The 23,515-nt window shown below is 45.4% G+C and overlaps 1 protein-coding gene across 5 annotated transcripts in view; it reads right to left on the bottom strand.

Moving 5' to 3' along the window:
- Positions 1 to 286: 286 nt before the first annotated feature.
- LOC115148566 (protein Jade-1) overlaps positions 287 to 23,515 on the bottom strand; it is a gene marked incomplete at its 3' end in the record, with an annotated part of 123,268 nt that continues 100,039 nt past the window's right edge. For all 5 annotated transcript variants that reach the window (XM_029690565.1, XM_029690562.1, XM_029690564.1 and 2 more), the window contains 1 exon segment: positions 287 to 404. In XM_029690565.1, the coding sequence (XP_029546425.1) occupies positions 287 to 404 (118 nt within the window).

Below are 23,515 nucleotides of genomic sequence, written 5' to 3'. Positions count from 1 at the left end.
CCAAGGGTTCCATCCCATTCCCATTTTACCTCAAGGAGGGAAGGATGCATGTTTAAAATATTGAACAAGGAGATAAGGTTGCATTTTGAAAGTATTAGAACAGGGCCACATACTGCTGTCCTGAATTCACCCTTGTTGAGGTTATAACAGGAAGGAAGGAAGTCACAGCAGTGTAATACTGTATGTATGTCTGTTTGTGTCAAACACAGCCCTACACTGCAGCTGGTGGCTTGTGTTCGGGCTCTCTGATCGTGTGCGTGTGTGTGTGTGCGTTTGTGCCACTCACCTCCAGCTAGGTCCTCCTCCAGCAGCTGGATCTGCAGGTGGAAAATCTTCTCCTGGAGGTCACACAGGGAACTCTTCATCTTCTCCCGCCGTGTGACCATGTAGCACAGGTTCCTCACCTGCCACACCCAGAGACAGAGAGACACACGTCACACCCAGAGACAGAGAGACACACGTCACACCCAGAGACACACCCAGAGATAGAGAGACACACCCAGAGACACACGTCACACCCAGAGACAGAGAGACACACCCAGAGACAGAGACACATCCAGAGACAGAGAGACACCCAGAGACAGAGAGACACCCAGAGACAGAGAGACACCCAGAGACAGAGAGACACCCAGAGACAGAGAGACACCCAGAGACAGAGACACACCCAGAGACAGAGAGACACACCCAGAGACAGAGACAGAGAGACACACCCAGAGACAGAGAGACACACCCAGAGACAGAGACAGAGAGACACACCCAGAGACAGAGAGACACACCCAGAGACAGAGACAGAGAGACACACCCAGAGACAGAGAGACACACCCAGAGACAGAGAGACACACCCAGAGACAGAGAGACACACCCAGAGACACACCCAGAGACAGAGAGACACACCCAGAGACAGAGAGACACACCCAGAGACAGAGAGACACACGTCTCACAGTCCTCTGAACCCATTATAATAACCAGGTTGGATCTATAGCAGAGAGAAAGGCCCCATTAAAACCACCCAGCTTCTCTCTCTCTCTCTCTCTCTTTATTCAGTCTCAACCTCCCCAACGCGGGGCAGAAGGGTAGGGGTGTAACTAGACTGCAGCCCGGGGTAGGAACTCGAGCTAGACTAATTCTCTTAGCATCATCACCCCCCCCCCCCCCCCCCAACTCCTCACCCTGTCAAATCACTTTCATATGTTTTCATGTGTGTTTATGGGGCTCTGGTTTGGCAGTGGGACAACGTGGCTGTCGAAGGAGTAGCGGTGTGTGTGTTGTGGAAAGCTGGAGCGACGAGCCTCCCCCTCGGGAAGCTGCCGGGTTAGGCCATAGCCAACCCACTGTGGAGTAGTCCCCAGTAAAACAGAGAGGATGGCTCACAGCCAGGAACAAGACACACACACACACACACACACACACACACACACACACACACACACACACACACACACACACACACACACACACACACACACACACACACGTCTGAGGGCTCCCAGTGTGTCCTGTGTCAAAGCACATCTGTGTGAGAGTGTGTGCTGTTTTTCTCTCCAGCATATTTCAGTGTGCATCTTTATCAATGGGAGTGTGTGACTAAGGATTAGTCACAGTGATGATGGGAAGAGGGACTAGCGAGGATATGGCTGACGAGAAAACAGATATATATTTCGAGGGCAGAGAGCGAGAGAGACAAGACGGACGGACGCTGACAGACAGACGGACGGACGGACAGAGCGTAATGACAGAGGATGAAAAGTACTGCGCAGTCAGAAAGAAAACGCCGCCTTTGTCTGCCAGCCAGGCTGTGCTGCGCGAGGCGTCCGTCCTGTCACTCAGATGGTACAGCCCGGCGGAGCTGAGCCACCCAGACACTCCACAAAAGACAGATCTGTTCTCGCAGTCCGCCCTGCCTGTCTCGCACACTGACGCAGACAGCACACGCGCATAGACAACGCAAGAACGCGCACACAACAAAAAGGCACACATCTGATCTGGCATCACCGAGGACTCGACTGGCATCTCTCAATGACACTGTATATCACACCAGCCAACAGGAGAGTGCAAACAGTGTCCGGGAAGAACAATAGAATACCGGTACTACTACATCATCCATTTCTGTTGAGAAACCACACACACACACACACACACACACACACACAACTGTTCTCCTCTCCCTGCTATGTTTAGCTCCAGCAGGAGCAAAACATGAATTGTGTCCCAATGTATTCCGCTGATGGGGCTAGTACATTAAACCAACGGTTAACAGAGGAGATACGGCCAGCACGCTGCCGCTGTGTGGGAGGAGATAACCACAGGCCTAATGTTTGGTATCGCTTGCTGCTAGTTTGCTTATTAAGTTGTCTGGTGGCCAGCTATCCTAATTATTCTATTACTTCCAAGTAGGATAAAAATAGATTTTCATGTGGGACACAATGTTCAGTATCTGTGTTAGATTACGAGTGGTGGTGGTGGGGGGCTGTTTTCAACAACAAGTTGATGGGGGATGAGGAACGGAAGGCCTTCAAATGGGGGGGGGGGGGGGCAGACACTTCCCTCCCGCTCTAATCTATGGTCTGCGTCCCAAATGGAACCCTATTCCCTTTATAATGCACTACTTTTGACCTGGGACCAGAGTGCACAATGTAGGGAACAGGGGACCATTTGGGACACACCCTATTAACCTCTCATCTTTAGCAATTTCTCCAATCCACACTATCCCCTCTCTCTACCTCCCTCCCCCCCTCCCTCAATTTGTCCTTCGGCCCCGGGATAGGAGTACAGATAACTGCTAAGGGGCCACTCCTCTTCCATAGCACACGCAGAGCAGCTTTTCACCTACTTTCTATTCTCCTCTCTCTCTCTCTCTCTCGCTCTCTCTCTCCATCCTTATCTGTTCCCTCCTCTATCCCTTCATCCATCTCATCCTTCCCTCTCCCTCTCCCTCTGGCTCCGTACACAGAGGCCTTAGTGGTGTATTTACTGTGCCGAGCAGGGCCAACTGCTCCAATACCACACAGTAAACAAATGTCTCTCAGTTTCTTCCCTCTCGCTCTGATCACTTCCCCAATCTCTCCTTCCCCTGCATCCCTACAACACAGTAAACCCATTTCTTTTCCCCCTCTATTCTAGAATTACACATCTCTCCCCCCACTCTCTCCTCACACCATCTCTCCCTGACTCTGTAGCACAGAGAGACAGCGAGGATAGAGTGAGTATTGGTGGTGTAGTAAGTGGACTGAACAGGGCCCGCTCCTCACCTCTCCTGCCAGACACCCGTTGATTTAATTAGGGCCTGATGACAGCAGATGCGTCGGTGACCGCGAGCGGTCCAGGTCTCAGTGACCGCGGTGTGAGACGGGTCTGCGTGCTCACACGCACGGCACCGACGCCACTCCCCTGACGACCAGGCATGGAACGTGGCGTGGAAATGGGGCTGCCCCGGGGTGAAAGTGCACCGTGCGCATCAGAGATGATCCTAGAGTTACAGTGACTAGAAGGGCTGGCCACAGCCCCAGAGAGGGAGAGGCAAGAGCACTTCGGCTGCATCCCAAATTGCACCTTATTCCCTGTATAGTGTATTGTCAAAATTAGTGCACTATGTAAGGAATAGGTGCTGGGAATTTCCAGGGACTTCACAATACGATTTTATCATGATAATTAAGTGCAGATGTATTGCGATTCTATACTGCGATTTTATTGGTATTTGATGTCCCGCTATATTGCTCACTACATGTTTGCTGCAGAGGCAAAAGACAGCATGAGAAAATTTGTTTTGATCAGTCATGGAAATAAAAGTGCGGACATTTTTTTGACTCACTATTTAACCCTCTTGTTGTCTTAAGGGTCAAAAATGACCCGCCACCATGTTTAACAACAGAGAAAACCCCCTAAATGATCTTTTTTCAACTTGAAATTTGATGACTTTTCCTAGAGTGACCCCAACATTAGAAAAAGTGAAACATGGTCTTTGTTCATATTTCCATGAAAGCTGTACACCACCAGGGTACAAAGATTGTCTTAGGGTCATTTTTGAACCGGCAGTTATAAAATATTCACACAACACAAAGACAAAATGAGAAATGAAGATTGTGTGCTACGGTTTGAACCCAGACAAAACTAAAACATTCTTGTGCATGTGCAGCATCTCCCCTCAACGACCCCACACGTGACTCCAGTTCACAGACAGATAAAAACAATTTCAGACAAAATAGACATTTATTGAAAGCATTGTTTACTAATGGGGAACGCAGTCAGAGGCTATAAAAGGTGCTGCAGATGACAGTCCCCCCAGTTCTCTCTTTGCTGAAGCCATGAGGGCACGTTTCAGTGCCCAACAGGTCGTAGATCAGATTTTTTCAGATGTCCAGGAGGAACAAGAGAACAATGATTTAGAAGAAGAGGAGGTGTCTGAAGAAGAAGATGGGGAGGAATACAACCCAGAGCACGATGCATCATCTTCAGATGAAGAAGAAATCCCCCAAGCTGAAAGACAAACATTTTTGTCAGCAAAATAACATGGTCCTTGACACCATATGACAACCAGGGCAGGATGGCAGCACAAAATATCATAAGGATGACCCCAGGGCCCACAAGACATGCAGTTGCCCAGGACATCACCTCAACATTCTACATGTTCATCACACCAGCCATCAAAAAAAATCATCCTGGAATTGACAAATTTGGAGGGTTTCCGTAAATATGGAGACAAATGGAAAAGGATGGATGAGACTGACCTGCGTGCCTACATAGGGCTGCTAATCTTAGAGGGTGTGTATAGGTCCCGAGGCGAGGCTACATGTAGTCTCTGGGATGCAGAGAGTGGAAGGGCGATTTTCCGTGCCACGATGCCACTGAAAGTCTTTCACACTTTCTCAAGAAAGCTAAGATTTGATAACCGTGAGTCGAGACCTGCAAGACGTGTGAGAGACAAACTGGCGGCCATAAGAGAGGTCTAGGAGAAGTGGGTGGAGCGTCTGCCATACCTCTACAACCCTGGGCCTGAAGTAACAGTGGATGAGGCCATACCTCTACAACCCTGGGCCTGAAGTAACAGTGGATGAGGCCATACCTCTACAACCCTGGGCCTGAAGTAACAGTGGATGAGCAACTGGTTCCATTCAGGAGGTACATTTAGTCTCTTTTATCAAAAGGTCGCTGTCCTTTCCGGCAGTATATGCCCAGCAAGCCAGCAAAGTATGGCATCAAGATATGGGTGGCCTGTGATGCACAATTCAGCTACGCTTGGAAGATGCAAGTCTACACAGGGAAGCTGACCAGTGGAGGCCCAGAGAAGAACCAGGGGATGCGGGTTGTGCTTGATGTGACAGATGGACTGAGGGGGCACAATGTCACTTGTGACAATTTCTTCATCTCTTATGAACTCAGCCAGCAGCTCCTGATGAGGAAGATCACCATGGTTGGCACAGTTAGAAAGAACAAGCCTGAGCTCCCCCCTGCACTCCTCGCAACAAGGGGGAGAGAGGCCTTCTCATCAAAACTTGCCTTCACCCCCACCCCCACTCTAGTTTCTTACCTCCCAAAGAGGAAGAAGAATGTGGTCCTCCTGAGCACACTGCCCAAACCGGCTGAGATCATTGATTGTGAGAACAGGAAGCCAGCCATCATCCTGTACTACAACCACAACAGAGGAGGCGTGGACGACCTGGACAAGGTGATTGGAACTTACAGCTGCAGGAGGATGACTGCTCGCTGGCCCCTGGTCATCTTCCATAACATCATTGATGTGTCCACATACAATGCCTTCGTGATATGGAACAAGATCAACCCTACCTGGATGCCTGATAAGCGGAACAAGAGGAGGGTGTTCCTGGAGCAGCTGGGAAATGCACTTGAAACCCCACACATTCAAAGAAGGGAGCGCCTCCTCCACACAGCAGTCTCTGCAGCGCTTGTGAAAGCTGTTCAGGGGGCTGAATCTTGTCCTGATCCACCTGAGGCTGTAGCTGGGCCAGGCAAGAGGAGGAGATGCTAATTCTGCCCCCCAAAGAAGGACTGTAAAACAAATACTATGTGCTGCACATGTGAGAAATACATCTGAAAAGTTCATGCCCATGTGCTAATTAGAGTTGATTGATTTATGTTCTTCATGTTTTTGTTTTGTATCTATTATCTTATTTTATTCTTATTCATTGTTGTTTATACACCTTGTGGATAGGGGCAATGGTAAAAAAAATGGGAGAAGACTAGTATTTTGTAGTTGAATTCCTCAGTGTACAGTATATAAGAATATATCACTATGTTGTCAAAAAGGTTCAAGGCTGTTATTGTTTCCCTTCAATAAAATGCATTCAAAACTACTTTCTGCTACTTTCTTAGGCTATACAAGTGCTATCTCTTGCAAAACAATTTATGTTTACACCTATGCAGTACCTTTAGCAATAATAACAATAATAATCAACCTCTACTTAAGTAAAGAAAACAATTATGACAGGTATGTTGAAATAAAACGAGTGGTGTCCACTGATTAAATTCAGTCTTTCTGCACTGTGAAGTGGGAAAACCCAGATTTTCAAAGTGTGTGATGTTTCTTCATGCCAAATAGATTTGGGGTTTCAAATTCAATTAAGCTGCTTCATTTTAGGGGTTTAGTGAAGGCGGGTCATTTTTACCCTTATGACAAGGGGAATACACAGAATGTTAAGACTACACAAGGGTTAAACAGATGGAGAACATGCTATAGGATGAAAAATACCAGAGTTTTGGCGCAGATACAGCCGATTAGCGCTAGCTAACGCTACCTTTTTGACAAATCGACACTTGGAGTCAAAGTACAGATATAATACAGTCCAAAATAATATTGCGATATGGGGTGCAGCCCTCACCACTGACTCTCTGTAGGGCTTTACAGTTAATAAAACAGTTCAGCTGATATACCACTAATGTGTAGAGGGATACACGTGTATATTGGGGACTTGAACAATATCACTGAGCAACACCCTGGAGAGGGAGAGTAACAGCATCGCCCCACTGACAGACTACATGGATATAGCAGAGACTACTTTAATTAGTGTGACATATCCCTCTCAGGAAAACGTGTCAAAAAAGCAAGAGCAGAGTGGGGTGTCAGTGCGTACGAGGTGAATGTGGGGACGTGGAGGACTTCATTATCCGCTGAGGTCCGGCGATAAAACACTACCTGACTCTCATATGAAATAGAAGCTCATTCACTAGACAATAACGCGTTCTGATTTAGCCCGATCCATTGTGCTATTGAGCCCGAGTGTTAAAGCAGAGAGAGGAGAGTATAGCATCGCAACGTGGGTCTCTGGGATAGACAGACAGACGGACAGCTCTCTCGCTCACTCTCAACCTACTCCGCTGCTAGTTCTCTGAACAGGACAGGAGAAAGACGCAGTGGGAGAGAGAAAGACAGACAGAGAGGGAGAGAGATCCTGTATGGCTCAGTTGGTAGAGCATGGCGCTTTCACCGTCAGGATTGTGGGTTTGATTCCCGGGGCAACCGACACGTAAAATGTATGCGCGCATCACTGTTAAGTCGCTTTGGATAAAAGCGTCTGCTATATGGCATAAATATAAGAGGTCTTCAAGGATCCACCTGTACCCGAATACCCGAGTGGGTCCAGATCCAGAATACTAAATGTCACGGACTGGGTCAGATTGGATTGTCACGGGTATGTGTAATTTTAACTGACTTGTTCGGGAGGACCCGTTCATATTCGAAAGCACCAGCTGTAGTAGAGAGAGAGAGAAATTGTGTAGTTTGTGCTGCTGCTGCTGCTCTTTGCTTTTCACGAGAGTGGCGTGTGTAGCTTGTTGTTGTTGGTCAATCATAAGTCATCAAAGCAGTCAGAGCCTCCACGTGGGGCAAAAGCTGGGAGAATCACTATATACACACAAAAGTATGTGGACACCCCTTCAAATGACTGGATTCGGCTATTTCAGCCCCACCTGTTGCTGACAGGTGTATAAAATTGAGCACAGAGCCACGCAATCTCCATAGACAAACATTGGCAGTAGAATGGCCTTACTGAAGAGCTCAGACTTTCAAATGTGGCACTGTCATAGGATGCCACCTTTCCAACAAGTCAGTTCGTCAGATTTCTGCCCTGCTAGAGCTGCCCCGGTCAACTGTAAGTTCTGTTATTGTGAAGTGAAAACGTCTAGGAGCAACAACAGCTCAGCCACAAAGTGGTAGGCCACACAAGCTCACAGAATCCGACTGGCGGAGTGCTGAAGGGCGTAAAAAATAATCTGTCCTCGGTTGCAACACTCACTACCGAGTTACAAACTGCCTCTGGAAGCAACGTCAACACAAGAACTGTTCGTCGGGAGCATCATGAAATGGATTTCCATGGCTAAGCAGCAGCACACAAGTCTAAGATCACCATGCGAGTCTGCTGGAGTGGTGTAAAGCTCGCCGCAATTGGTCTCTGGAGCAGTGGAAACGCGTTCTCTGGAATGATGAATCACGCTTCACCATTCACCAGTCCGACAGACGAATCTGGGTTTGGCGGATGCCAGGAGAACACAACCTACCCCAATGCTTAGTGCCAACTGTAAAGTTTGGTGGAGGAAGAATAACGGTCTGGGGCTGTTTGTCATGGTTCAGGCTAGGCCCCTTAGTTCCAGTGAAGCGGAATCTTAAAACGCTACAATGACATTCTAGACGATTCTGTGCTTCCAACTTTGTGGCAACAGTTTGGGGAAGGCCTTTTCCTGTTTCAGCATGACAATGCCCCCGTGCACAAAGCGAGTTCCATACAGAAATGGTTTGAGATTGCTGTGGAAGAACTTGAATGGCCTGCACAGAGCCCTGACCTCAACCCCATCGAACACCTTTGGGATGAATTGAAACGCCGACTGCGAGCCAGGCCTAATCGCCCATCAGTGCCCAACCTCACTAATGCTCGTGGCTGAATGGAAGCAAGTCCCCACATGTTCAAGCCTTCCCAGAAGATTAGGGGCTGTTATAGCAGGAAAGAGGGGACCAGCTCCACATTAATGCCCATGATTTTGGAATGAGATGTTCGACGAGCAGGTGTCCACATACTTTTGGTCACGTAGTGTATCTAATCAATGGAAGACGGAATTAAAATGATGACATTTAAAGTTAAAGGAGAAGGACAGGCTACTATATATTCTGAATGGAGTTGTTTGTAATTGTGTAGGAAGAGAATGCGCATCCAGCCTCAATTATCCTAGCCAGCCAGCTAACCAAACTTAACTAGCTTCTCCCGGGTTTGATGCAGTCAAGACAGGTAGTAAGTAATCATATTGGATGATAAATAACCTAGCTATGGCAGCGCTATGGCAGCTATATGTCTACTATAGCGCAAGTCGGCTTGGTTGGTTGCGGTCTCTCGTCTCTCCCTCCCACCTCTCTCTGCCTCGCTCTTTATCAGCTCCGGTTAATAAAGTAGCTTGACAATTGACTTTCCTGCTGCTGACAAGGTCTATAAGGAACGGGTGCAGTTGTCCACAGGTCCATTCCGAGTGGGTTTCTTGGTTTCTAAAATGTATTTATGCATATCGGGTCCGGATGGGAAAGCCCCAGGTCCAACTTCTCGGACCCGCGAAAGGCCTCTAATATATATATTATATTATACAGCGAGAGAGAGAAATGCTGTGACTCGTCAACACACGCCTGCCAAAAACCAAAGCACCGCATATCAAAAGACGCACAGGGGAGGAAAGGGGGAGGGAGAGGGACAGAGAGAACGAGGGAGGGAGGGAGAGCTGAAAAGTGGGTCAGACAGACAGCCCAGGCTGTTGCAGCTGGATACGGTAGTGGGTGAGGAGGCTTTGTGAGAGAGGCCAGCTCTGTAGTGTGCCATGCTGCTTACAGCCATCAGGAGATCCTCCCTACCAGATTCCTCCTCCTCCCTGAAGAGAGTCAAGCCAGGAGGAGAATTTATTAGCTCCTGTTAATCACGCACTGACACTACACCCAAGCCCAGTCCACTGGGGGGGGGGGGGGGGGGGGGGCTCCCAGGAGACATCCTCATACAATCAGGGCTCAGAATTGTTTGACTGCTGTGTCAGAGAAGACCCACAGGGCCGGTATCTGTCTGGAGATCTCCCAAAATCCCCAAGTATCCCTTTAATAAACAGAGTGATACTGTTCTGCTCTGTTCTCTTCTGATCGGTTGGTCTAGTCACAGAAATTCCCAAATGGAACCCTATCCCCTATATAGTGCACTACTTTTGACCAGGGCCCTATATAGGGAATAGTGCACCATATAGGGAATAGGGTGCAATTTGCTCATCAACAGACTGCTTTTCTAAGCCCTCACCAAGGTCGTTTTTGGAATTAATTAAAGTGAAAGCAGCAGCAAAGCACATATGTCAAGGCAGATGTGAAAATAAAAAAAACTCTGGCTATGAAACTAGCTAACTGTTTTGTTAAGCCTCTCAGGAGTGGAGGGTTAATATTACTCAGTCAAAATGCTTTGTGTGCACAAACAAAAACAGGAGTGGGAGATTAAAGTTGTGATTCCTCTCCCATTTTGATGATGCATTGAGCATGTGTTTTTCAGGCTAGTGCATGCTGCTGCTACAGTATCAGAGACTGTGGGTAGTTGAGAAAATACCAGACATATGATTGGGGGGGTACCGCTTCACCAGGGGAGGCCGGCTCATAATAATGGCTGGAACGGAGCAAACGGAATGGCATAAAACACCTGGAAACCATGTATTCAATGTGTAGTGGCTTGCGAAAGTATTCACCCCCTTGGCATTTTTGGTTGCACCAGATCTTATTTAGGGGCTTCATAGCAAAGGGAGTTATTTTTTTCATTTCACATTACCAATTTGGACTATTTTGACTAAATCCAATACATGAAATCACAATAAAAATCCATTCAAATTACAGATTGTAATGCAACTAAATAGGAAAAACTCCAAAGGGGATTGGCACTGTATTCGTTACTATTCCACCTATTCCGCTACAGTCGTTAACACGAGCCTTTCCTCCCCAATTAAGGTACCACCAACCTCCTGTGTGCTCCACTGCCTACAGTCACCTCAGCAGTCAGACAGTAGTGAGGTTTCTGTAACGGACAGATACAAAGTTAAGTCTTCGCCTTTGCCTCTAAAGCGTTGTAATGTGCTATGAAAAAGCCATTGACTTGATTGATTGGCTGACCCAGAGCTTTAGCCTATTAGCATCCTCCACTGTAAAAGCACAGCAATTAGCCTGTTAGCATCCTCCACTATTGGAGCACAGCCCATTAGCCTGTTAGCATCTTCCACAATAAGAGCGCAGCCCATTAGCCTGTTAGCATCCTCCACAATAGGAGCACAGCCCATTAGCCTGTTAGCATTTTCCACAATAGGAGCAGAGCCCCATTAGCCTGTTAGCATCCTCCACAATAGGAGCACAGCCCATTAGCCTGTTAGCATCCTCCACAATAGGAGCACAGCCCATTAGCCTGTTAGCATCCTCCACAATAGGAGCACAGCCCGTCAGCATCTCTGTAAGCCTATTAGCATCCTTCCCTGTGGGAGCACAGCAAGGATGTTCTGCTCCACACTCCCTTGACCAGAGAGGAAAGGAGTTAATCAAGCTAAAATCAGCAATACTCCTATAGTAGAAAGCAATAATCCAGCAGGAGAGAGGCTTCACACAGCTACGTGTTAAAGTTGAAATGAGCATTTTTATTGCCACTAGTCAGGGGGTAAGTGAGAAGTCCATATACGGTGGTTAGCTGTTTAAATGAATAGAATCATGAGCGAGTGGCTGGCGGCAATATCGAAAGGATCAGTCAGGCTCAAAGAAAATGCCCCAATGAGAATAATAATGATAGTAGCTCATATCTCTGGGATAATGCTTGTGAGCATTACTGTTGTCCAAATTGGTCATCTGCAACGTAAGCTCCCTACTGACTGAACTGTGTGTGGCTTACTCTTTGCAAAGGCAGTGCTACTGGGGCTGGGCGGTATACCGTACTTTACTACATACCGGTATTGATGCACGGACCGGTTTGGGTTTTTACTTTACCTTTTATAATGGCATTTTAATGTTTGGTTTGTTAAAATGTGATAGGCATTGTGTAACATCCATTTTCATAGTTTACTTCGCCTCTTGAGTAATCTCTCTCCACGCCGCTTTCCACACAGACCTAGTCCCACCCCCTGTCACTCAAGGAGCGCATTTGTTGTTCCTCGACCACGAGACTTGTGGTCAGTCTGCATGGTCAATGCAGCATATGCAACAATTTTGATGACAACAATGCAGTTGTCACTTTGCTTCTTATATAAATCTACCAGCATTCTATAATTACACTATTAGCTTGTGTTTCTTACATCTGCAAACAGCTAGTTTGTCTTTTCTTAGCAAGTTGTTCCTATATCTTGTTAGCTGCTGATTGTTAGCAGCTAATGCTAATCGCTAGCTAGCTAATAAATGTTCTGAGTAAGAGAAAGCGTAATTAGCTATACAGCCTTATAATACCAGTGATGGTGTAGAACTAAATCAACAGCAACAGTATCTTCTAAATTAAAGAGGAATACGCAAAGCAAGAATATGTTAGCTACGTGAAGTAGCTAAGAGAGAACATTCAATGTATGCAAAGATTATAGGGTTTCCTAGAAAACACCTATCAACACTTTAGTTCCTACCCTGTCACAATAACTCCTCCCTGGCATTTTCATTTGTTGTCATATCAAACACTGTATTAAAAGTGTCCACTATTATATTCTAACTATATAATTAGAATAGACATTCTATTTCCATGATTCCAACAGTTAACCCAAGTGTTTTGCTCTAAAACGTCAAATAGCAACATTTGGTTAAAAATAAGTCCCAGATTGCTTGCCCATATTGTGCAGCCCGACGTGACAGTGTGGAAATGATCTGAAATGCAAAAATGTGTGAAAATGATGACTTTTTGGGGGTTGAAGTTGAATTGAACAATATAAAACAATCAGAAAGACCCATTGAAATCATTTAGAATATGCATGTTTCCACCCTAGGGTCACGCACTACTTAAAGCACATTTACAACTTTTATTATTAAAAAGACATAAAATACCGTCAAACTGTCAACTTTCTTTAAAAAATATTGTGATATAATATTTTGGCCATATCGCCCAGCCCTAGCCGCTGCCTCACTCTCCAACCAAGGTGCATGAATTAAGGAGCAAACTGAAGTGCAGAGGAAATTCAGCAACTCTTGGAGGACATTGGAAGTAGATTTAAAAAAAAGAGGATATTTTTCGTTCTGTGGCCTTAATCAGGGTTTTTGTGGCTAACGCTTAAGACAGTCCTTGATGAAGACTCTCAGAATGCTATTACTGTACTAGTTATGCTATGAGAAATGTTTGTTAGCAACCTTTCTAAGCTTAATCCAAACAGAGTGAAGATAAGATGGGAAACTGTTGCAATCATTTCATCAAACAAACCAAGCAAGACTGTTTACGCAAAAGCTTATCCCTGGATCACACTCCCCCATCAGATCGCTCCATTTCTACACACAGGTACCAAACTACTTATCCCACCTTTTCTTCAACCAAACCCTGTCTTCATTCAGTGCGGACAGTGATTCCACAATAAAGACACACACACACACACACCTGCGGCTGCTTTAGTTAATGGCCACATCCCAAATGGCACTCTGGTAGTGCACTAAATAGGGAATAGGGTACCATTTGGGATGGAGGCCTCAAGTCTGTTTATATTTCAGACAAAAGCTAATAGGCTCTTATCTCTCCAAGGCCGCTAATGTGTGGGTTTGCTGTGTGCTCTGTCAGTAGAGTATTTTGTGATGGAGGTTTCGATGCTATCCAACCTGACTGGGAGACAATACAGGGAGGTAAACAACACGATAACAGCCATGTTTTGGAGGAGCGTGTTCGGTTGCATCGACTCAGAGAAGACATGGATATGAACACGATATAACATTCATGTTTCAGATCCTCCCGTTTCCAAGAATTCCAAAGAACTCATCAGATCTTTGTGTGTAACCAAAACTACATGTTCTCTCTTTAAAGGGATACTTTGGGATTTAGGCAAGTAAGCCTTTTACCCTACTTACCCAGGAGTCTCTGCGTGCAGCAGGGTTCCAGTCGGGGGAACTCTGACATACAGGCTTTTAAAGTCCTAAACCTCACAAGACATTATGTGCCAAGCCAAGAGAGGGGCAAATCAAGTACCATTTCATATTCAGGACATAGCTGAACGTTAAGCGGACCAGGTTTTTAAGTCTGATCCAAGTACCTTAACCCCCCCCCCCCCAGAGAAATGATTCAATTCAACTTAAGCGTGGGGAGGAGTGGACTACCACTTGTGTTGACTGCAGTGCAGTCCCATTTCACAGTTGAGCTCGTTTACTGGCGTGCAGCATTGTCTCAGAACCCACACTGTAAAATATTAAACGGCTGGGTCAACTTCGGGGCGCTTATATCGCTCTCATTACTTATTCATGTACCCCCCATCCAAGTGTAACTGAGTTAGTGCTTGTCGGCGGGCCGGGCAAACACGGCCAACCGCGGGCTGCCTCAGGCGGTGGACCGATAGACAGACACTGTGCACAAACCTCAGGAATGGGGAACGTCCTGTAGTGCGGAGACAACGCGGGTCATCCATACACAGTCGCAAAGCGTCAGAGAAGACGAGCTGCTTTACAGGCCTCACGCGTTGTGTGTGTGTGTGTGTGTGTGTGTGTGTGTGTGTGTGTGTGTGTGTGTGTGAGTCAAGGGAGCCATTCAGGGGGACGATCCGACAACGTCTCCGCTCTGGTCTCGCCGTCTTATCAAAGTCATTTTGAATTCAAGGTTTTGCAACTTGAATTATTTATCATCTGACCACCCTGGAATCCCCGGCCACGCTTTCGCCGGGCGTGAAAGAATATACGGCACGCAAACTTATACATTGGGCCAGCAGGTATAAATATTGATGTCCCCCCCCCCCTTGCCTCATATTTTTTTCATCCATCGGGCAGTCTGATATCAGAGGGGTCTTTGTGTGATGTGAGCTGCTCACACCGCTGCCCCTCTGAAGAGGGAAAGAGAAAGGAAGAACGAGGGAGACTGAGGCTACTACATCAAAAGTAGTGCACTAATATAGGGAATATGGTGCCATTTGGGATACGTCAAAAAAGTAGTGCACTATATAGGGAATATGGTGCTATTTGGGATGCAGCCTGCGAGGCGGAAGGAGGGAGGCAGAAGCCACTCGGGATCGGTGGGTGTCACTGACTAGGCTGATCGGCTGGCATTGAAACACAATGGGATTCAGGGCGATGGGACACTTAACTGAGATAAAGGGCCCTGCCGCGGTCTGTCGCCTGGCCTTCGGCGTTCAGCTCAAGACTATGGCAGAAAGAAACGTCATGGAAAATAAAGCATTGCACAGTTCAGACTGGCGAGTCAGATTCGTATGCATCAGAGGCAGACTTAGAGACTCAGAGTTGGTGCGTATCAAGATGTCGTTGGGGCTGTGGGTGGGCCATGAAAGTTCCCCTTCAGTCAGTCCACTCGTGGTATGGTATATGCCATTTAAGCCGTACTATGTAGTAGGGATGCACAATACGGCCCAGAAAAACATTTTGCTCCCAGATATTGCAATTTCACGTGCGATATACAGATAAATGCCAAAATAAAGGAAACACGTCAGTAAATGAGGGATAGAAAGTATATTGAAAGCAGGTGCTTCCACAAAGGTGTCATCCATACACACTAAGTTAATTAAGCAATTAGCATCCCATCATGCTTAGGGTACAAAAATGCCCATTTGCCCATTATTTTGGCTACCATGGCTAGAAGAGATCTCAGTGACTTTGACATGCTTTGGTCTCAAAGGGGCATAGGGGGTTGTGTGTGTGTGTGTGTGTGTGTGTGTGTGTGTGTGTGTGTGTGTGCGCGTGTCAGTCACCAGATCTCAACCCAATTCAACACTTATGGGAGATTCTGGAGTGACGCCTGAGACAGAGTTCCAGCCACATTTACAAAATACCAAATGGTGGAATTTCTTGTGGAAGAATGGTGTCCCATCCCTCCAAAAGAGTTCCAGACACTTTTAGAATCTATGCCAAGTCGCATTGAAGCTGTCCTGCCGACTCGTAACACCCTATTAAGACACTCTATGGTGGCGCTTCCTTTATTTTGGCAGTTACCTGTAGTTCAAAACAGGTAAGTGAACTTCTGGAATCATAAAAATAGAATGATTTATATTAAGAAGTGGAAAGCAGCATTGTTATTGTTTGGACCAATGTATTAACAGCATTTGACCTAACAGAACAGCATGCAAACTTATCGTGGATATAACAGCGAGGAGGAGGAACTGCGCTGCCCGAGTGAGAGGGGGTGTGTGGGAAGCAGTCGCAAGAGGAGAGAGGGAGAACAAAAATATAAACGAAACATGCAACAATTTCCAAAATTTTACTGAGTTACAGTTCATAGAAGGAAATCAGTCAATTTAAATAAATACATTAGGCCCTAACCTATGGACTTCACATGATTGGGAAGGGGCGCAGAATGAGTTTTTATATTTTTGTTCAGTATTTAAAAAAATGTATGTTAAACATGCTTGTTTCTCTCTTGCGATATGGAAATTGCATTTGTAAATAATGCAATTTGGATTAATTGTGCAGCCCTGTTATGTAGTATGCCATGTAAGGCATAGGTATGGGAAGAGAGGGTCTTATAAGGACTAGGACTGATGGGAAGTTGGTCTGGGCTGCTGGGTGCTTGTCCTGAATATAGGCTAGGCCTACTCCAGACTTAAGCTGTGTTACAATACTCATACTAACAGCACTATTTGTGACGTAAATTGAGTATGTAGTATGCTTATTGGTCATAGTATGGATAGAGTTAGTATGCCACAAGTTCCCGGATGTCGTACTACATTTGCCAAAACACGAAGTGTACACGCAGTGGACACTATTTCCGTACTTTTAGGGCCCATAATGCAATTCTTCAGGAAATGGGCGTGACTTCAAAGTTTTCAGATTTGAAGAAAATGGGGGAAAATATGCAGCCAAAGTCCGACGAGAGGTGATACAAATTAATTGCTTAAACTAATTGTGGCAAATGTAAAGAAAATGTTGAGCAATTTAATTAAGTAATGACTTTCAATTATTTACGCTACACGTTATGTTGGCTGACAATGTGTTGGCTACGGTATGCTTACAAACCGCATATCATTACAGCAGTAGGTACTACCGGTATGTTAGCTATCTACCTCATTAGTTGGCTACTAATACATTGAACTTGCCAGTATATTAACTATATGCTATAACTAATTACCCACCGTTTATTGACTTGATTATTCACATCAGTCTTAGCTAAGTGGTATAGTCGTTGTGCGTTCACAATGGACATAAATTCACTAGCCAGTTAGCTTGGGTGCTTGACTGCACTGGCGTTGTGACTGTCAGAACGCTCAACCTGCGCTCTGAACGCTCCAAGAGGGGAAAACGCTCAGAATTTACAAATGGACAATCTGACAACGCTCTGAATTTAAGGACATCCAGAGCGCACTCTACCACTCCAGATTGAATTTACAAACACAAAACTGTCTAGCTAGTCATTTGTTATACTAACAAGCAAGCAAGAGGTTGCATAGCAACAGAATCAACTTCCTGTAGACAGGCGTAGCGCTAGTAAGCTCAACTGAAAGGATACAGTTTGTTTCCAGTATACTAAAATGAACTAATAGTGTATAGTATATACTCATTAAGTATGTGGTATACAGTATGTTAGTATGAGTATTCGAACACAGCCGTAGACTGGGAGGCAGATGCATAGTACTCTGTAACACAGTGTGCCAGTCTTAGAAAAGTCTATGTAAAGAGAGTCAGTCTGGTAAAGACCTGGAAGGCAGAATGAGGCAGTGCAGTAAGCCAGGCTTTTTAGAGGCCTGGAAGGCAGAATGAGGCAGTGCAGTTAGCCAGCCTTTTTAGAGGCCTGGAAGGCAGAATGAGATAGTGCAGTTAGCCAGTCCTTTTAGAGGCCTGGAAGGCAGAATGAGACAGTGCAGTTAGCCAGTCTTTTTAGAGGCCTGGAAGGCAGAATGAAGCAGTGCGGTTTGCCAGCCTTTTTAGAGGCCTGGAAGGAAGAATGAAGCAGTGCGGTTTGCCAGCCTTTTTAGAGGCCTGGAAGGCAGAATGAAGCAGTGCGGTTTGCCAGTCTTTTTAGAGGCCTGGAAGGCAGAATGAAGCAGTGCAGTCAGCCAGTCTTTTTAGAGGCCTGGAAGGCAGAATGAAGCAGTACAGTTAGCCAGTCTTTTTAGAGGCCTGGAAGGCAGAATGAAGCAGTACAGTAAGGCAATCTTGTAAAGGCCTGGGAAGCAGAGTGAGGCAGTACAGTTAGTCAGTCTTGTCTAGGCCTGGGGCCTCTCTCTTCATATGAAATGCAACAGCACCAAAAACACGAATAACTATGATCCTAGTCAGTCAGTAACTTAGTTAACTAATGAAACACTAATGTAAATGTGCACAAGCCTATTCAGCCAAATTAAAGAGGGGCATGTTTCGTGCCAACTTTTCAGTCACCTACGCATCAATAAACAGGCAGGGGAACGAAGTAGTTTAACAAAAGGTGTTCACAATAGTCAGTATTATAGCTAGTAAATATATAGTTATTATCTACCTCATTAGTTGGCTACTAATACATTGAACTTGCCAGTATATTAACTATATGCTATAACTAATTACCCACCGTTTATTGACTTGATTATTCACATCAGTCTTAGCTAAGTGGTATAGTCGTTGTGCGTTCACAATGGACATAAATTCACTAGCCAGTTAGCTTGGGTGCTTGACTGCACTGGCGTTGTGACTGTCAGAACGCTCAACCTGCGCTCTGAACGCTCCAAGAGGGGAAAACGCTCAGAATTTACAAATGGACAATCTGACAACGCTCTGAATTTAAGGACATCCAGAGCGCACTCTACCACTCCAGATTGAATTTACAAACACAAAACTGTCTAGCTAGTCATTTGTTATACTAACAAGCAAGCAAGAGGTTGCATAGCAACAGAATCAACTTCCTGTAGACAGGCGTAGCGCTAGTAAGCTCAACTGAAAGGATACAGTTTGTTTCCAGTATACTAAAATGAACTAATAGTGTATAGTATATACTCATTAAGTATGTGGTATACAGTATGTTAGTATGAGTATTCGAACACAGCCGTAGACTGGGAGGCAGATGCATAGTACTCTGTAACACAGTGTGCCAGTCTTAGAAAAGTCTATGTAAAGAGAGTCAGTCTGGTAAAGACCTGGAAGGCAGAATGAGGCAGTGCAGTAAGCCAGGCTTTTTAGAGGCCTGGAAGGCAGAATGAGGCAGTGCAGTTAGCCAGCCTTTTTAGAGGCCTGGAAGGCAGAATGAGATAGTGCAGTTAGCCAGTCCTTTTAGAGGCCTGGAAGGCAGAATGAGACAGTGCAGTTAGCCAGTCTTTTTAGAGGCCTGGAAGGCAGAATGAAGCAGTGCGGTTTGCCAGCCTTTTTAGAGGCCTGGAAGGAAGAATGAAGCAGTGCGGTTTGCCAGCCTTTTTAGAGGCCTGGAAGGCAGAATGAAGCAGTGCGGTTTGCCAGTCTTTTTAGAGGCCTGGAAGGCAGAATGAAGCAGTGCAGTCAGCCAGTCTTTTTAGAGGCCTGGAAGGCAGAATGAAGCAGTACAGTTAGCCAGTCTTTTTAGAGGCCTGGAAGGCAGAATGAAGCAGTACAGTAAGGCAATCTTGTAAAGGCCTGGGAAGCAGAGTGAGGCAGTACAGTTAGTCAGTCTTGTCTAGGCCTGGGGCCTCTCTCTTCATATGAAATGCAACAGCACCAAAAACACGAATAACTATGATCCTAGTCAGTCAGTAACTTAGTTAACTAATGAAACACTAATGTAAATGTGCACAAGCCTATTCAGCCAAATTAAAGAGGGGCATGTTTCGTGCCAACTTTTCAGTCACCTACGCATCAATAAACAGGCAGGGGAACGAAGTAGTTTAACAAAAGGTGTTCACAATAGTCAGTATTATAGCTAGTAAATATATAGTTATTATTTTCTAGAAAACTCGCTACAGTCCACTTAGCTAGCTAAGGTGTTGAATTCAGACTGATGGTGGGGGTTAACCTCTACGGGCCACGGGGGCAGTATTGAGAATTTTGAAAGAAATATGTGCCCATTTTTAACTGCCTCCTACACCAACTCAGAAGCTAGGATATGCATATTATTAACACATTCGGATAGAAAACACTCTGAATTTTCTAAAACAGTTTGAATGGTGTCTGTAAGTATAACAAAACTCATATTGCAGGCAAAAACCTGTGAAAAATAGATTAAAAAAAATGAGAATTTTGTGACTGTACTATTTAGTGTCATTGTTTTAAAGATACCACAGTGAGAAAGGATTCAGTTCGCAACTCCTACTGCTTCCACTAGATGTCAACGATCTTTAGAAAGTTGTTGGAAGCATCTGTCATGAATACAGACCGAATTAGAAAGCTTACAAGTTGACACGTCATCACTTCATTTTTTGCGCCTGCGCATGAATCTGAGAAGAGTGCCTTTGTCATTATCGTTTATTCTAGACACTTGATAGGTTGTGTGAAAATATTACTGATGTTTACTGATGTTTCACGTTAAAAATGGAACAAAAGATTAGTGCTAAACAACGTTTGACATGTTTAAACAAACGTAAATAGATTATTTACTAGGTTTTCTTTAGCTTTTCGACGTGACTTTACACTGCCCACCTCATTTTGTGGGAGCCTACTGAACGCTAACTATTTGGACATAAATTATGAACTTTGTCAAAAGAAACCACATTTGTTCTGGACCTGGGATCTCTGGCAGCGCCTTCTGATGGAGATAATCAAAGGTAAGGGGATATTTAGAATGTTATTATCGATATTAGATGATGCTAATGCTAACGGTATAGCTTAGCTTAGCTTAGCATATAGCTTATTGTTGTTAGCATAGTACCCAGTTTATGCAAAATGTGATTTCCCAGTAAAGTTATTTTGAGATCTGGCCATTCGGTAGCAATTACGAGATGATAATATATTATTCTTTGAATGACAATATTATAATTTACCAATGTTTTCGAATAGTAATTCCGTGATTTGTAATGCTGGATTCACTGGGTGCATTCGAGCCGAAAAAAATTCTGAATTTCACCGCGACTGTAAATGCTGTTTTTGGATATAAATATGAACTTGATGGAACTAAAAATGCATGTATTGTATAACATAATGTCCTATGAGTGTCATCTGATGCAGATTGTCAAAGGTAAGTGCATAATTCTAGCTAGTTTTCTGTCTGTTGATGCCCTTCTTTGAATTGGCTAAACATTACACGCAGCTATTGTCAATGTACTCTCCTCACATAACCTAACTTTATGCATTCTCCGTAATGCCTCTGAAAATCGGACAGCGTGGTTAGATTTAGGAGATATATCTTTCAAATGGAGGAAAATAGTTGATTATTTGATTTTTTGAAATGATTACTCTTGCAGTTTTGAATTCCCCGCCATGGTCACATGACAATGAATCCCAATACCGGGATAAGATCGGGATAAGATCCTCAACAGTTTTAAGTAAGGTTAGCTAACTTTCCCCCAGCAGTTTCAATCTAGCTAGTTTTCTAGCTAATGGAATTTTTATGAACTTTATTCAAATCAGATGGATAGCTTAGCAAATATAGCTATTCGTTTTCCCTTTTCATTTAAATACAGCTTGCCAATTGCTAGTACAGTAGGATGAATAAGTCAGAAGCAGGTTAAGCAAGGCCAAGTTCATGCCTTTTACCAACAAAAATCATGTACAAGTACAAAAGAGACAATGAGTTTCAAGCAGATCCTGCTAGTTTTATTCTAGGACTTCAGTGACTTTTTTTTATTGCCATCTACAAGAAGTGTACGTATATTCTATTAGTAGTAGGTGACAGGTGCACCGGTTTGTGTCAAGAACTGCAACGCTGCTGGGTTTTTCACGCTCAACCGTTTCCTGTGTGTGTCAAGAATGGTCCGCCACCCAAAGGACATCCATTGGTCCCGTGTGGCTCAGTTGGTAGAGCATGGTGTTTGCAACGCCAGGGTTGTGGGTTCGATTCCCATGGGGGACCAGTACGGAGAAAAAAATGTATGAAATGTATGCATTCACTACTGTAAGTCGCTCTGGATAAGAGCGACTGCTAAATGACTAAAATGTAAATGTAAAATCCAGACAACTTGACACAACTGTGGGAAGCATTGGAGTCAACATGGGCCAGCATTCCTGTCGAACGCTTTCGACACCTCAACGAATTGAGGCTGTTCGGAGGGCAAAAGGGGGTGTAACTCAATATTAGGAAGGTGTTCCTAATGTTGTGTTTATTTTTCCCCCATTATATATGCTTGACAAGCAATTCCCTTATTCCACCACTTGGCACTGTGCATACGCATGGTCATGGCTGTGCGTACATTTACACACTCAAGCAAACGTTCATATTGATAAATCTCACACTTTGCATGGAAATGATCCCACGCACGGTTTACGCATGATTGATAAATGAGGCAGTGAGGCTGAGTGAGTCAGGCTTGTAGAGGCCTGGAAGGAAAAGTGAGCGTCTGTGGTACAGTAGGCCTGGGAGGCAGTAGAGGGAGCCAGTTTGAAACCCGTTCAGTAGGGCGGGCCTGTCTGCTGTGTGACTCGGCCTGTCTGGCCCGCAGCAAGAGACCCCCCCTGCAGCTACAGACAGTGTATGTGTGTGTTAGAGGCGGAGCCGGCACAGAGAGCAGCCAGAGCCAATGTCTGTCCCCCTCTCAGGGGTAAAAGCACAACTCGTTCTTTCTGTGCCTCTGTCCTCCCGGTGAACCCCTCTCTAATTGCGCAACACCAGAAACTTTGTGCGAGACAGTGGTGGTGGGGGTGGGTACGCACGTCAAAAACAAAACAAAAAAAGACAAATTCTGTAGAATCACGGTGGGGAAAAATAAATAGTGAGGGCGAGTCAAGTGACATTTCATTCATATCCTCTCTCTCTCTCTTTTCCAATAGCCCTTGCTCTCTCTCGCTCTCTCTTCCCCCCGCTGTAGCAACACAAGCTTCCTTTCCGCTGCAAAGTACTGTAGACGGGGGGGGGGACGGGGGACGATAGGCTGGCTCTGTGAAATTGTAAAGTCCAGCCAAGAACAACTCTGCTGACGCTCCTCACCATGGCACACAGTGTACCTGACCGTACCGGCCGAACCCCTAGTCCTGCTCTATTTTCCCTCAGCCCCTGTGCTGCCCTGGCTGTACTTTTTGCCGCGACACACCCTTCCCTCCCTCCCTCTTCCTCCCTCCCTCCCTCCATTCTCTGTTCTCTCTCTCGCAAACACTGTTTCATAAGTGTTCTTTCTGATTGGCTCCTCTATGGCCGGTGCAGGTGACCTGCTGGGCTGGGTACGGTCCAGACTGCCAAGGCAGAGAGAGGGCTCAGTGCCACCCAGCAATGGAACACAAGGGAGGAAGAGAGGGAGGGAACCTTGCATGGAATATCCAGAGGGAATGTGTGTCAGAAGGTGTTCTGGAATGGCTGGTGCGTCGAGGCATCTATGTCCATTATCATATCAAGTTGTACACCCTCAT

This window comes from Salmo trutta, chromosome 15 (assembly GCF_901001165.1).
Source record: "Salmo trutta chromosome 15, fSalTru1.1, whole genome shotgun sequence".
Lineage (NCBI taxonomy): Eukaryota > Metazoa > Chordata > Actinopteri > Salmoniformes > Salmonidae > Salmo > Salmo trutta.
This window is presented reverse-complemented; position numbering and strand designations above follow the sequence as displayed.